Source organism: Anolis carolinensis, chromosome 1 (genome assembly GCF_035594765.1).
Source record: "Anolis carolinensis isolate JA03-04 chromosome 1, rAnoCar3.1.pri, whole genome shotgun sequence".
Taxonomy (NCBI): domain Eukaryota; kingdom Metazoa; phylum Chordata; class Lepidosauria; order Squamata; family Dactyloidae; genus Anolis; species Anolis carolinensis.
The window spans coordinates 351338151-351352610 of record NC_085841.1 but is presented as its reverse complement, the minus strand read 5'-3'; the positions used below and the strand labels follow the sequence as shown (position 1 = coordinate 351352610).

The 14460-nt window shown below is 39.7% G+C and overlaps 1 protein-coding gene across 3 annotated transcripts in view; it reads right to left on the bottom strand.

Annotated features, from left to right (window-relative positions):
• LOC100559032 (60 kDa lysophospholipase) overlaps positions 1–14460 on the bottom strand; it is an 88357-nt gene that overhangs the window by 61237 nt on the left and 12660 nt on the right. For all 3 annotated transcript variants that reach the window (XM_062968536.1, XM_062968537.1, XM_008105139.3), the window contains 3 exons: positions 11743–11854; positions 9738–9849; positions 1313–1438 (listed from right to left, as the gene is read on the bottom strand). In XM_062968536.1, coding sequence (XP_062824606.1) covers positions 1313–1438; positions 9738–9849; positions 11743–11854 — 350 coding nt within the window. The remainder of the gene's footprint in view (positions 1–1312; positions 1439–9737; positions 9850–11742; positions 11855–14460) is intronic.

Below are 14460 nucleotides of genomic sequence, written 5' to 3'. Positions count from 1 at the left end.
TGTAACTTCCCAACAGAATATCTGCCACCATGCAAGAAATAGTCTGCCAAATGGACCCCCACCACACACATAATAACCAACCTATTGCATTGCCTAACAGCTGGAAGCTTCAGCTAGCATAAAATATGGGTCAGCCCCTGTTTGAGTGGGGACAAGACCCTCTAAGCCAGCAGCCAGAATCACATGTACTGTAAGGTTACATTCAGTGTTAAGTGGGAAACCCAATGATCTTCCAAGCACACTGATGTACAACTAAGTATCTTCAGCTGGAAAAGGGTTCTGGGGTGGGGGTATGCTGAAAATAACAGACAAATGATCAAAAACCCACTTTGGGATAGCCCTGACTTCAAAACAGTCCTCCCAAATCACCAAATTGTGACACTAGCAACTAATAACAAAACATGGCCACTTTTGTGTACCCGAAGTAGCAGCCGTGAAGATGAGCAGTGGCTTTCTGAAGCTCTAGTGTCAAATATAAACCAGTGCAGCCCTCCAGACTTTGCAGCATCTGGTCAGGTTGGTCAGATTATTTTCCAAATGTAAAGCACCTCCATAAAACTGATATTGGCCCAGTTGGAGGGAATAGACAAATACAAGTGCTGTGCTTATCTTCCTTCATGCCCTGTATCCGCATATAGTCAAATGGTGATCATGATGTAAATGGTAGAAGGGGCAAATTGAGGCATGGCAGTTTAAAAAAAAACTAGCCCTCTACCACAGGCATGGGCAAACTTCAGCCCTCCAGGTGTTTTGGACTTCAACTCCCACAATTCCTAACAATCTACAGAGGAATTGAGGGAATTGGAGTCCAAAACACCTGGAGAGCCGAAGTTTGCCCAAGCCTGCCGACCACTACTGCTGCCCCAATCTTATTAACAGCTCCGTTGTGTTTTAGATTAAATAAAGATAGGAAATTGGAATTTGAACCATATAGGACAATTTGGCACAGTTCCCAACCTCACACTTCTACCTGTATATACTTTATAAAGTTGTTGTAAGGAGGGATGGGATAAACTTTAGTGTAACACAGCACATAGTCCATCTTGCTCAGTAGGGCCAACTCCAGAAAGTGTATTGTTGCAAGCAAAGAACAAGATTATACCCACTCACAAAAGCCAACTGGACTGGCAGGAGAATCTTTTTTTCCAACAGCCTTCTCCATCATGCTTGACGGCAGTAGGATAACTTAGGAAGTATTAGCTATGTAACTCTCTTTCCAGCACACAACTGCCACCTCCTGGTCTCTGTCAAGTGAGACAAAGCATTTCAGCCTGCCTGATACTAGGGTCAGTTTTTTAAGGAAGCTTCTTACCTGGGATCCCGTCAGAATAATAGTTTTGCCCAGATTCTCACACATGAAGGACAACGCCGAGGCTGTATAGGCCATTGTGTCTGTTCCATGAAGGATCACAAATCCATCGTACTTTTCATAGTTTATCTGTTGATTCAAAACAATGTTTTTACATTAAGAAAAAGGAGGAGTGCAAAGAACATATCAATAAAAATAACGTGGCAAGCAAGTTGACTATTAAACACTAATTCATGGAGCATAATTACTTTTTGTTGTTTTGTTTTGTTTTATATTTTACTACAAGACCCACCAAGTGAAGGTGCAATAATGAACGCTTAGCAGGATGCAGAAAAAGTGACAGTTGTGGTTAATAAAAAAGAAAGTGAAAGCTACTGATCTAGTGTCTGTACCAGAGAAGGGAAAAGGAGGGGTTCACAACCCTAAGACACACAGAGGTCTATTTCTAATATGATAAACAGAGATTTATCATGATGTCTAATACAGCTACTGTAAGACAACAGAGAAGATGGTAGTGTAACTTTAGCAAATACCCTCTTGGCTTCTAAATCAGCGAAGGACAGGTTATTTTGCACAGTAAAGGAGTACAATATATTGTAAACAGAAAAGCTTCCAGCATTGTATAATGAAGAAGTTAGAATTCAAGGCCTTAAAATAAGCATGAAAGGCGTGTTCTAGTACTGCTAGTCTTCACAATGCACAACAGCTTCCAATGAGTATCCCAGTTCTTTGCCTTTAACCCAGGCATGGGCAAACTTCAGCCCTCCAAATGTTTTGGACATCAATTCCCACAATTCCTAACAGCTGTACCAGCTGTTAGGAATTGAAGCCCAAAACATCTGGAGTTTGCCCATGCCTGCTTTAACCTGACATTGTATTGATTTAGGAAAAGTCAAAGGATATTGGAGCCCCCAGTGGCACAACAAGTTAAACTGCTGAGCTGCTGATCTTGCTGTCTGAAAGGTTGGTGGTTTGAATCTATCAAGCGGGGTGAGCTCCAGCTCCTACCAACCTAGCAGTTCAAAAACATGCAAATATGAGTAGATCAATAGGTACGATTTGAAGGGAAGGCAACAGCACTCCATACAGTTATGCCGGCCACATGACCTTGGAGGTGTCTACAGACAAAGCCGGCTCTTCGGCTTTGAAATGGAGAGGAGCACCAACCCCCAGAGTTGGACCCGACTAGACTTAATGTCAAGGGAAAACCTTTACATTTACCTGGGGATATTCCAGTTTACTTGAAACTCTGGGGTACCTTGGAGTTTTAGGATAATCTGAACAGCTGGGTCAGGTCCGATTCAGTCCCATCCCCTGTCCATACAAACACCACCACCATCACTCTTTCCCTGCACTGACCATCACAGGGAAAGGGGATGGCTCATGCCAATGTCACCACCACCATGACTGCTCCTAACTGGCCACAGAGTTCCCTTAAAAGTCCCTGGCATTACTGTTGCCAATCATGTCTGCATGGCTAGCAAGAGTGGGGAGATCCAACACCCTTCTTCTTGGTAGTCATGTAGATGCCTGTTCTAATATCACAGATATGACCATGGACACAAAGCACTTGGACAGAGCTCTGTGGTCAGCTAGGAGTGGTGACACAGAGGAGGGGTTTTTTTTGTGTGTCAGGAGCAACCGGAGTTGCTTCTGGAGTGAGAGAATTGGCCATCTACAAGGACGTTGCCCAGGGGACGCCCGGATGTTCTGATGTTTTACCATCCTTGTGGGAGGCTTCTCTCATGTCCCCGCACGGAGCTGGAGCTGATAGAGGGAGCTCATCCACGCTCTCCCCGGGTGGGATTCGAACCTGGCAGCCTTCAGGTCAGCAACCCAACCTTCAAGTCACGAGGCTTTTATCCCCTAGGCCACTGGAGGCTCCAACAGAGGAGGTGAGAGTCCAGCAGCATCAATGAGGGCCAGGCCATCTGGATTCAACACTGAATCCTGAGCTAACCTGCCTGGTGTAGATCGGCCAATAGAAATATTCTGATATTTTAAAAATGTCATTTGTTCAATAAATTGAACGCAATAAAAATACATATTGCATAAAACATAAAGTTAAGTTGTTGAAGGCTTTTATGGCCGGAATTGCTGAGTTGTGAGTTTTCCGGGCTGTATAGCCATGTTCCAGAAGCATTCTCTCCTGATGTTTCGCCCACATCTATGGCAAGAATCCTCAGAGGTTGGCACTTCTTAGTCACCCAGGACTTAGGTATTATGGATTGGACAGAAATCTGTCAGTGGAAGATGATGTAATCCTTACTGAACAATCAGGAGGTGTATCACCTGTCCTCCCACCACTTTCCCTCTTTGTACCTCCTTCTTTTGAGGAAGACTGTGGCCAACTGGTAGCACAAGCCAGATGCAGCTTAAGTACAGTAGAGTCTCACATCCAAGCTAAACGGGCTGGCAGAAGCTTGGATAAGCGAATATCTTGGATAATAAGGAGGGATTAAGGAAAAGCCTATTAAACATCACATTAGGTTATGAGTTTACAAATTAAGCACCAAAACGTCATGTTATACAACAAATTTGACAGAAAAAGTAGTTCAATATACAGTAATGTTATGTTGTAAGTACTGTATTTACGAATTTAGCACCAAAATATCACGATATATTGGAAACATTGACTACAAAAATGGCTTGGATAATCCAGAGGCTTGGATAAGCGAGGCTTGGATAAGCGAGACTCTACTGTATCTTAAACTGGGAAGACACCTTCCTTCCTTTGGACCACTCAGCACCACTACAAGTCTAATCTACATAAAATAATAAATTCATCAGTATCAAGCGTCTATGTTCATATATAAAAGAGAAAAGGGGAAAGGCTTGATAGATATCCTAGAAGGCTAAGCCCCTTAGCTGACCACTGCGAGAAAACTCTACCAACGAAGGCTTAGCTATTTGGGTATTCCTCTCTGGCTTGCACAGAAGTGCCGACAAGAACGCAATTAATTGTTGAAGAATACAGTCAACACAAAATCTCATTCTTTCAGTAGCTAATTATGAGAAAATTCAAAGACCTGTTCTTCAATGTATACATATTAATGATGTGTCCTTAACCAGAGGAAGACTGCTAATTAAGAAAAGCTTAGCAGTGGCTTTAAAACAGGAATGTTAACATATGCAAATGAGTCGTATGGTCTGATTTCTTGTCGCGGGCTTTTACTTCGGGGATTATACCATTTACGAGAACAGATTAAGCAAACTGGGCCATTGTAGTAGCCGTGTACAAGGAGAAAGCCCTCCGCCCGGCCTCAAAAGGGCTTAAACGCCAGTGTAAGACTGCCCTCTTCTGCTCAAAAAAAGAAAACCATGGAGATGACCAGTATTAACATTTTACATACACACATAAAGTAGTATGCCCATTTATTACAGGAGCTCACTAAACATGGTTTCATTGATATGTGAACAGCTTTGAATACCATAGAATCACTATGGAGAACCTAGAAATACCTAGAGAATTGTTCTCTTTGGTCCTCCAGCATGAATGAGTCTATGGATAACTTCTGCTGGAAGTTCCCCCAGAAATTGACCATGGATAGCACACTACTCTAGGCATTTTCTAGGCCCTCCAGATTATACAAAAACTGTGTGATGGATTCTGGAATGAATTCCTCAGGTTATACATGAGCCTACTGCAGACAGATAGATAGATAGATAGATCTAGATACTTTGATCTATCTATCTATTTATCTATCCACTGGCTGCTGGTCTATTTTCAGACTCATTTTATAACCCATAATGCCCTGAAATGGTACAGATCTAAATTATCTGTATTTGACCATATTAATCTGTCCAGGTTTTCAAACCCTCAAAGGAAACTCTGCCCTCCATCCCACCTGTATTATTTATTATTTATTTATTTACAGTATTTATATTCCGCCCTTCTCACCCCGAAGGGGACTCAGGGCGGATCACATTATACACACATAGGGCAAACATTCAATGCCCATAAACACATCAAACAGAGACCGAGACAGACAGACGCAGAGGCAATTTAACCTTCTCCTGAGGGGATGTTCGATTCTGGCCACAGGGGGGAGCAGCTGCATCATCATCCACTCTGATGGCATTCCTCATTCCAAGTCGTAAATTAGTTAAACTTGCCTCCCCACTTTTATAAGTGGTACCTTATTTCCTACTTGATAGATGCAACTATCTTTTGGGTTGCTAGGTTTTAATTGACAGGTGCTTACCCCGCCACGGGCTGGCCTCGAACTCATGACCTCATGGTCAGAGTGATTTATTGCAGCTGCTCAACAGCCTGCGCCACAGCCCGGCCCTGTACATCTGATGGGAAAGAGCTTTCTTAATGGTTGCTTCCAGGCTCTGCAGCTCCCTTCCTATAAAAACAAGAGTGAAGACCTCCATGCTGTGCCTTCAAGAAACAGATCAATAAAAATGTTTTGGGAGTCTTTTGTAACTGATTGCTCATAGGGAAAATACTTTTTAATAATGTGTTGTAATGTCTATGCTGTTCTTTTATGCTCACACTTTGTAATTGCTTTTAATTATCATGACAGTTTAGATTTATTTTTATATGCTTTAGTGATATGAACTTTCATCAGCCTATTTTAATTTTGGGAAGCTGCCTTAAGTCCTAAGGCTAGGAAATGTTAGGATATAAATAAATACAATCAATAGTAATATCAACAAGATATGTAGAGACAAGCACACAGAATTTTATATTTAAAAATTGTTGAATCTACACACAGAGGAAAATTTCTTATTCTTGATCAGATCTTTGGCTAATGTAGCCCTGTATCATCTACTCTGATTAATAGTAGCTCTCCAAATTTATTTATTTATTTATTTATTTATTAAACTTGTATATCGCTACTCCCAGTTTGGCTCGGAGCGGTTTACAGAACTAGATTAAAACAATACACTTAGCTTTAAAATAACAATAAAAACAACAATAAAAGCAACAATAAAAACAGACATAGCCCCGAGTTTTTCACCCGTTGAAAGCTTGTCGGAAGAGACAAGTAGGCAAGTAGGTCTCGGGTGGTTCTTGGGCATTGGTCATTTACGTCCCCTCACTCCTGCGATTCATGGTAACTTTAAACTGGGAATGTCATGTAATAAGAATAATGATAAATCTGTATTTATATCCCGCTTTTCTCCCTAACGGAATCCAAAGTGGCTCACAACATAATACAATACAAATCAAAGCACATTTAACATAAAATACAAGACAAAAAAATCACACAAAGCACAACAAAGTCCAGAAATAAGACAGACCGGTAAATAAATATTAAGCATTAAAAACATTTGAAACCAATTACAATTATTGAGGAGACTCATCAATTAAATAGTATATTTTGCTAAGCTCAGTCATCAGTGATAAACATGAGCCAGTGAGAAAATTAAGAGAAGTCTCCACAAAAATAAATAAATAAATAAATAAATAAGTATAAAACAAAAACAAAAGTCCCCACTAAAGCCCAGGAAGAACGGAGTCAAGTTGAGCATCAGCAGAGAAGTCAGTGGTGCCAGTCCAAGCCCAGCCCTGTTTCATTACTAAGTTGACGGTCAACTTAGTTGGGGAGCTGGTTGGTAAAATTCCCTAGTACTGTCATCCTATAAGGTATCAGTGACTTGAAGTAACTTTGGGCTATGGCTAGCTAGCAGCGAGGTCATGGCACGGTAATGGGAAATAGCTGCAATGGTAGAGTGGCCATTTGGTAACACATCAAATTATATCCCCTCACAAAATTCTTTAAGACCCCCTTATCCACTGATTCAATATCTACTCCAGTGCTGGAGGAGAACTCTAGGAGACCAGGCTCCAAATTCCTGTTCCGTCATGGAAATAATAATAATAATAATAATAATAACTTAATTTTTATATCCCGCCTCCATCTCCCCGCAGGGACTCGGGGTGCCTAACATGGGCGAAGCCCAAATATCCACAATAAACAAAAAAGAATACATTACAATAAAATGAAATAATAGGCATATAACATTACATAGATTAAAACGGCATTTTAACATCAATATGATCATAAATAAAACCACCAAAATAAATCCCTGAGCAGCTTTGGGCATGTCGTGCATGAGCCTCAAAGAAAGATAATAAGAAAGTTAATAAGAAGCCTCTTCTAGAGAAATCTAACCAACAATAGTGAAGGATAGGATCACCATAAATAGGAATTGGGAGTATTACACAACATGGTAATATATACCGTATATACTCAAGTATAAGCCGACCTGAATATTGGCTAAGGAACATAATTTTATCACAAAAAACTGGGAAAACGTATTGACTCGAGTATAAGAAAAGGGTGGGAAATGCAGCAGCTATTGGTAAATTTCAAAAATCAAATAAATACCAATGCTTTTGAATATTTACATAACACTATAATTTGAGATAATAATAAGACTTTAATAAGATAAGACTGTCCAACTCTGATTACCTATATACTCAAGTATAAGGCAGCCCAAATATAAGCCGGCCAGGACCCTCACTTGAGTATAAGCTGTGGGGGGGGGGGGTTAGCCCTAAAAAGAGCTGAAAAGTTGGCTTATACTTGAGTATATACAGTAATTAGTAATTCAGATTTATTTTATGTATTAGCTTACTGTCACTTCTGAAGAAGGCTGTACAAACTAGAAGTCTATAATCTTTATTATTTATAGTTCTACTACTACCAATTTTTGAATATAGTGCTCCTAGTTATGTATGCAATTCCTTTTATTAAAATGTTAAAACTGTATCCAAGAGTCTCTCTGGCAAACAACCGTAAACTTTCCAATGTTGAAAACTACATAATATCACCACCTTGTGGTCAAATGCAACCATCACACAAAACATAGACAAAGTTTATGCAAAAAGGAAATGAATTGCATAAGCAAATCATGTTTGGGCAGACCTCCCTCTGCTACTGTTTTTCTCAGGGACAAACCTTTGATCAGGATCCTAGTTTTCAATCAAAGGCTACCCACAGATTAACCTATGAAAAAGTTGTGCTGAATTCTTCAGGTACAATGGGCTCGCTGGCCTCTTGGCAACATTGTTTTAGCAATAAACTTACATGGTTGCTTCAAAAAGTCATTCTGTTAAGATGCCATGCTAACATAAGCCTTAAAGGCAAAAATGTTAGAATCCTAGAATCAGAAGAGTTGGAAAAAACCACAAGGGCCATTCAATCCAACCCTCTGCCACGTAAAATCAAAGCAGCCCTGACAAGTGGCCATCCAGTCTCTGCCTCAATAGAGATAAATATGGAAACATTTTGAGGAAGGGGACGAATAGATGCTGTATTGGTTTGTATTCTACTCCATGGATAATATGATGGTTCAATGTACATAAACTTTGGTTCACGCACAAATTTACTTATAATCTATATATATATAAGGGTAATGAAATTTTGGCCTAGGACAAAACAACAAAACTACACATCCCAGAAACACTAAACTTGGCAGCACAACCCCTCATCCATGCCTCTACGTTCATACAACAAAAAGAAAAGAAAAATAAAGTCCTAATTAGAGGGAGAGGAATAATTGTTTTTATCCAATTGCTGCCAGTTAAAAGGCTAAACTCTGCCCACTTGGTCTCCTAGCAACCCACGCAGCCCAGGGGACAGGCAGAGTTCGGCCTCACTTAGGCCTCTTCCACACTGCCTATAAAATACAGATTATCAGATTTGAACTGGATTATATGGCAGTGTAGACTCAAGGCCCTTCCACACAGCTATATAACCCATTTATAGTCTTATATTATCTGCTTTGAACTGGATTCTCTTGATTCCACACTGCCATATGATCCACTTCAGTGTGCAGTTGGACACAACTGGAGTTAATGTCAGGAGAAAACCTTTACCCTTTACCTTAACTACCACCAATTCCTCAATACTTTATTTCCCATACCACCATACTTTGCCACTGCAATGCGTGGCCGGGCACAGCTAATACTGTATAAAACATAAGGTAAATATGAAACATAAATGAATTTCATGCTTAGACTTGAGTCCCATCACAAAGGTATCTCATTATCTCCGTATATGCAAATACAGGTATTACAAAATCTCAAATACTTCTGGTCCTAAGCATTATGAATCAGAGATACTCAATTCGACATCCACAGTTTGGAACCATGGCAGCGGAAGTGAAATAATAGTAGTGTGAAGGAGCTCCTGATGGGTTAAACCTACACTGTTTCAACAAGCTTTAACTCATCAATGGTGTTCACGGATTTAAAAATTACCCCTTTCATTGCAGTGCTATGTATTTTATCAGGTTTATTTTGTTTTCAGGGTTTCATTGAAAATCACTTTGAGCACTTCTCTGAACAGAAGGATTCAGGAATATATAATACATATGATCCCTAACATCAATATATGTTCAGAACATAAGGGGAAAAACAATAATTTTTCTAGGACTAGTAGCATCCTGCAACCTAAATCCAAAATACCTCAAGTTGTCTAGCAATATTGTCCCATTCAGCCGGCGTCATATTCGAAGAATCAAGCAACTGATCAAGTTCCAGGATTGTGTAGATTATTCTTTTATTTTGGTTAGAAGAGCTGTAAAAACAAAAAATATTTTGTGACTTAGCTATTTGAGTTGTACCGTTTTCCCACCCAATATCAATCTGGGCTAAATGCACCTGGTGAAAAGCCAACATAGTAATTTTGTTTTAATCTGAAGATGGTTCTTGTGACAGGACAAGATATGATTGATCTTATCTTCCAAGTAGTAATGATCCTATTAAAGAAATCTTAACCAATCATATGAGGTATGATCAGTTAAGTCTGCATGTATCAGTATACACATAAAACCATAATTCTAAATAAAAATAGCACAAGACACAACCCAGAACGCTACCTCTCTTTCCTCCTACATCGGATGTAAGGAACATTTTATTACAGAACTAGCTTGGGTACCCGGCGGTGCCTGGGTTATTTGAAAGGGGCCTTGTTTATTTTTGGATGTTAGGTAATATCACTTTGGTCATATGTTAACTATTTCTTAGGAAAAAAAACTCAGTCTTTCCTGTTGTTTTTTATGAATGACCCAGAGTGTGGTGGGGTCTCCTTCTTTGGAGGCTTTTAAGCAGAAGCTGGATGGCCATCTGTTGGGGGTGCTTTGAATGCGATTTCCTGCTTTTCGGCAGGGGATTGGACTGGATGGCCCATGAGGTCTCTTCCAACTCTATGATTGTATTATTCTATGATCCCATTAGAAAATGCATAAGGATGTGGGTGAACTACAATTCCCAAAAATCTTGGGTCACCCCTCCCAAAACTCCGCCAGTATTCGCAGTTGGCCATATTGGGTCTTTGTGCCAAGTTTGGTCCAGATTCAACACTTGCTGGATTCAGTGTTCTCTGAATACAGGTGAACTATAACTCTCTGATGTCAAAGTCAATCACACCAAGTTGGCAGCGTTGGGTCTGTGAGCCACGTTTGGTCCAGATCCATCATTGGTGGGGTTCAGAGGGCTCACGGAATACAGGTGAACTATAATTCCCAGACATAACGGTCAATCACCTCCAAAGTCCACCGGCATTCCATAGTTGGCCATGTTGAATTTGTGTGCCAGGTTTGGTCCAGATCCATCATCAGATGGGTTCAGTGTTCTCTGAATCATGGTGAACTATAACTCAAGACCAATTACCCTCAAACCACGTCAATATGCAAATTTGGCCATATTGGTTCTGTGTGCCAAGTTAGTTCCAGGTCCACTGTTGGTGGGGTTCAGAGTGCTCTTAGATTGCAGGTGAACTATACATCCCAGTTCCTACAACTCCTAGAAATCTGTCTGCATGACTGGACACCCGTGTCACATACATGAATACAGATTTTCACTTATATTATGTGTATAGATATTTATTTATTTATTCATTTATTTATTTGCAGTATTTATATTTCGCCCTTCTCACCCCGAAGGGGACTCAGGGCGGATCACATTACATATATAAGGCAAACATTCAATGCCTTTTAACATAGAACAAAGACAAGACAAACATAGGCTCCAAGCTGGCCTCAAACTCATGACCTCTTGGTCAGAGTGATTTGTTGCAGCTGTCTGCAGCTGGCTAGCTGCTCACCAGCCTGCGCCACAGCCCGGGCCTATGCAATTCTAACATTGATTATTTAGTGCACAGATAGATGAATGGATTTATACATACACATTAAAAAGGAAACATTATTACAATGTCATCAAGACCGAAATGAAGTTGTGAATGAGCATCAGGATACTATAGTTTAAATTGCACCGCACCGCAAAATTGGCTCTGCAAATTACTAACTACTATACTGTTATAGTCTATGGGGCTTCCATATGCTTGCCTATAGGCAAGCCTAATGATTCAAGCCCAAGCACAAGGGAAAAAAACATAAAAACTCAAGAGTACTTTACAGGAAGGTTAAGAACGGCAGTAAGAATGTGTGACACTTGTGACCACAATACTTACGGAAGCACCAAAGTGTCATCTTCCAGGTTAATCTTCCTGGCATACACAGTGTCGTGAAGAATTGGGATCTTTTTCAGGTACCTTGCTAACTTGTTAGCTTCAGGAATCAGACCTGAAAAATAATGGAAAATACAAAGAGGAGTAAAACCGATGTTCACTGAATTCCTATCAAAATGTTAATATATCTCCATATTATCCACACAAAACTTAAAACATTACATAAAAGAAAAATGTCATCACCATTTATCACACTATGTGCAAATAAAACATATCTAATCATTGAAATAGTTTTGTGATTTGTAGTGGTCATTATACGTGGCTTAAACCATAAACTGCATAGCAGAAAATGAAGAAATTGTGAGTATTATTATTATTATTATTATTATTACCATGTTTCTAATTTGAACTCTTGATCCTTAATAACCTTGCAGTGTTATACTTTTACCCAGTCTGTTTGCAAATAGTATTTCAATATCTCTGCTGTCAACACCACCAAAATCCCTATTTACCCCACAAAGGAATGTACATAGATGGCCACATGGTATCAACTGAAATCAAGAAGACAGTCTCGGAGCTTAAAATTCTCTCTGCTGGCATCTCAATCTGATCCAGATTGAATTTTTTTTTCATGTCAGGAACAACTTGAGAAACTGCCATTCAGATTGAATAATCTATGGCTATTTTTTTTTCATTTATTCGTGTGCCCGTTTTTTAAAAAAACTACAGTATTAATGAGCTTGGCACCATGTTACTTTCATTTCTAAAGAGAGTACTGACTAATTAAGACTGATTCAATGGCTTGTCCAGAATTACATTTTGTACAGTACTACAGTATTCTCAACTAGCTGCAAAACCACAAAAAAATCCCAAGAACCAGAATGGCTGATTGATAGAACTGCAATGTTCATCAATTATATGTACTTAAAACCCTGTATATAGAACACGTCTTTCCAACAAAGATTATACATAGCTAGTTCCTACCCATGTTTTAAGTGTTCATTAACGACAAGCATTAATATGAAAGTCGGGCATTTCCGAGGGAACACTCCCCTGGAAGGGATGGGTTTGCACAGCAGAGATATTTAACTTTACTCACTTTATGACATTTCAACATCTACTAAAGTATTTACTTAGGACAATGAACAAGCATGCTGATGCAATTTACAGCCCAAATCAGAAAGAGAATAAGGAAGAGAAATTTATTTTAAAATCCCCAGGAGGTAGCTCTCTATCTTTGGTGTGTTTTTTCTTTCCTGCCAATCACCAGAACAAAGCAATTCCAGAGATAATTCAGGAAATATGTTCGTTTCATGGCAGAAATAGCTGAAGGATCCAGATGATTGACAAATCTGGCTGTAGCCTACTGTATTATACTTACCAGAGAACTCAGAAAGAAAATACAAAAGTTGGATCAAGGAGAAGACCATGAATTAATGATTGACACATATGCCTTCCAGCAAACCACACATAAGCGACCAAATTGTTCTTCTGAAGATAAAATGGCTATGTTTCTAATTTTAATATCTCACAGATCCAGCATTCTGCTGAAAAACACCGATAATAAGAACAATCTAGCAGCCCAGTCAAATATAGGTTTATTTAAAATTAGGTCTTTTGAAACCAGGGTCAGATACTGGTGCATATTTATGTAAACGTCCACTGCACACACTGGAATTTATTTCCCAATATATAACTTCTACAATTTCCCACCTTGATACTATAGGCAGCCTCACGCATTCCCTAGAGTTAAAGGCACAGGACACTGAGTGAGAAACCATGAATAAAAACATTGCTATTTGTTTTACCTGAGAGAGCACCTCCCAATAATAATGATGATGATGATGATGTATTTATATACTGCTTCATTTCCTCAAGAGGACTTAGGGCAGTTTCCAACAAGTGTACAAAAACAGTCAATTGTCAAAAACATCATACAACAACTTAAACATAGTAAACAAATAAAACAACATCACAACGGGCTGTGGCGCAGGCTGGTTAGTAGCCAGCTGCAATGAATCACTATGACCAAGAGGGCATGAGTTCGAGGCCAGACCATGTCGGAGTGAGCACTCGACAATTAAAATAAAAAATAGCCCTGCTCGTTGTTGACCTAAGCAACCCAAAGACAGTTGCATCGGTCAAGTAGGAAAATTTAGGGACTGCTTATGCGGGGAGGCTAATTTAACTGATTTACAACACCGGATGAGGAAGTACTCCATCAAAAAAAGGACTCGTCATCACAGTGGATGATGAAGCAGCAGCTCCTCCTGTGGCCAGAATCGAGCATACCCTCACAAAAGCCAGAAGTTGGGAAGTTAAATAGCCTCTTTGTCTGTCTGTGTGTTGTTTGTCTAATGGCATTGAATGTTTGCCATACATGTACATTGTGATCCACCCCGAGTCCCCTTTGGGGTGAGAAGAGCGGAATATAAATACTGTAAATAAATAAATAAATAAATAAATCAGACAGAAACCAAAACAATTGTATACAAATCCAATCAATATAATCTATCAGGTATCAAGTACCAGTAATCAGGGCTTCAAGGTAGACATGGTCAATTTTAAGGGATAGTTAAGGTCAATTTTAAGGGTTAGGTAAGGATTAGGTCCTCCAGTATGTTTAGGAAGGGCATTCAAGAGCCGGGGTGCCACCACCGAGAAGGTCCTTTCCCGTGTTCCCACCAGCCATGCTTGTGAGGGTGTTGGGACCGTGAGAAG